The sequence below is a fragment of the Propithecus coquereli genome, unplaced genomic scaffold (assembly GCF_000956105.1).
Source record: "Propithecus coquereli isolate 6110/MARCELLA unplaced genomic scaffold, Pcoq_1.0 Scaffold770, whole genome shotgun sequence".
Classification (NCBI taxonomy): Eukaryota; Metazoa; Chordata; class Mammalia; order Primates; family Indriidae; genus Propithecus; species Propithecus coquereli.
In genome coordinates, this window is record NW_012153841.1 from 52,203 (window position 1) to 52,564 (window position 362).

General features: G+C 59.9%; 1 protein-coding gene across 1 annotated transcript in view; it reads left to right on the forward strand.

The window, feature by feature from the left end:
- The window catches only part of LOC105825012 (liver carboxylesterase 1-like), a 124,026-nt gene that overhangs the window by 14,865 nt on the left and 108,799 nt on the right, over positions 1-362 (forward strand). The window contains exon 3 of the mRNA XM_012662671.1: positions 231-349. Within this exon, the coding sequence (XP_012518125.1) occupies positions 231-349 (119 nt within the window). The remainder of the gene's footprint in view (positions 1-230; positions 350-362) is intronic.

Sequence of the window (362 nt, forward strand, 5' to 3'; positions counted from 1 at the left end):
ATGCGTTTTGATTTGAGTCAAGATTTGCCACTTTCCCACTGCCAGCCCCTGGTTGAAGTTCTGCCCTCTGGGGTCACACAGACGTTGCCCCCTTCGTTAGGAGCTCCTGGGGCCACTGCCTGGGGCCACACAGGTCCATGTGCTGCCCTCACCCTCAGACAGGCAGAGCGGGCACGGGGATGTTGCCTGGGGAGGGAGAGGCTCAGACGCTGCCCTGCTCTCTTCCCCAGAGTCACCCCTTCATGCCCACGGTGGTGGATGGCGTGCTGCTGCTCAAAACCCCCGAAGAGATTCTGGCCGAGAAGAGTTTCAACACCGTCCCCTACATCGTCGGCGTGAACAAGCAAGAGTTTGGCTGGATC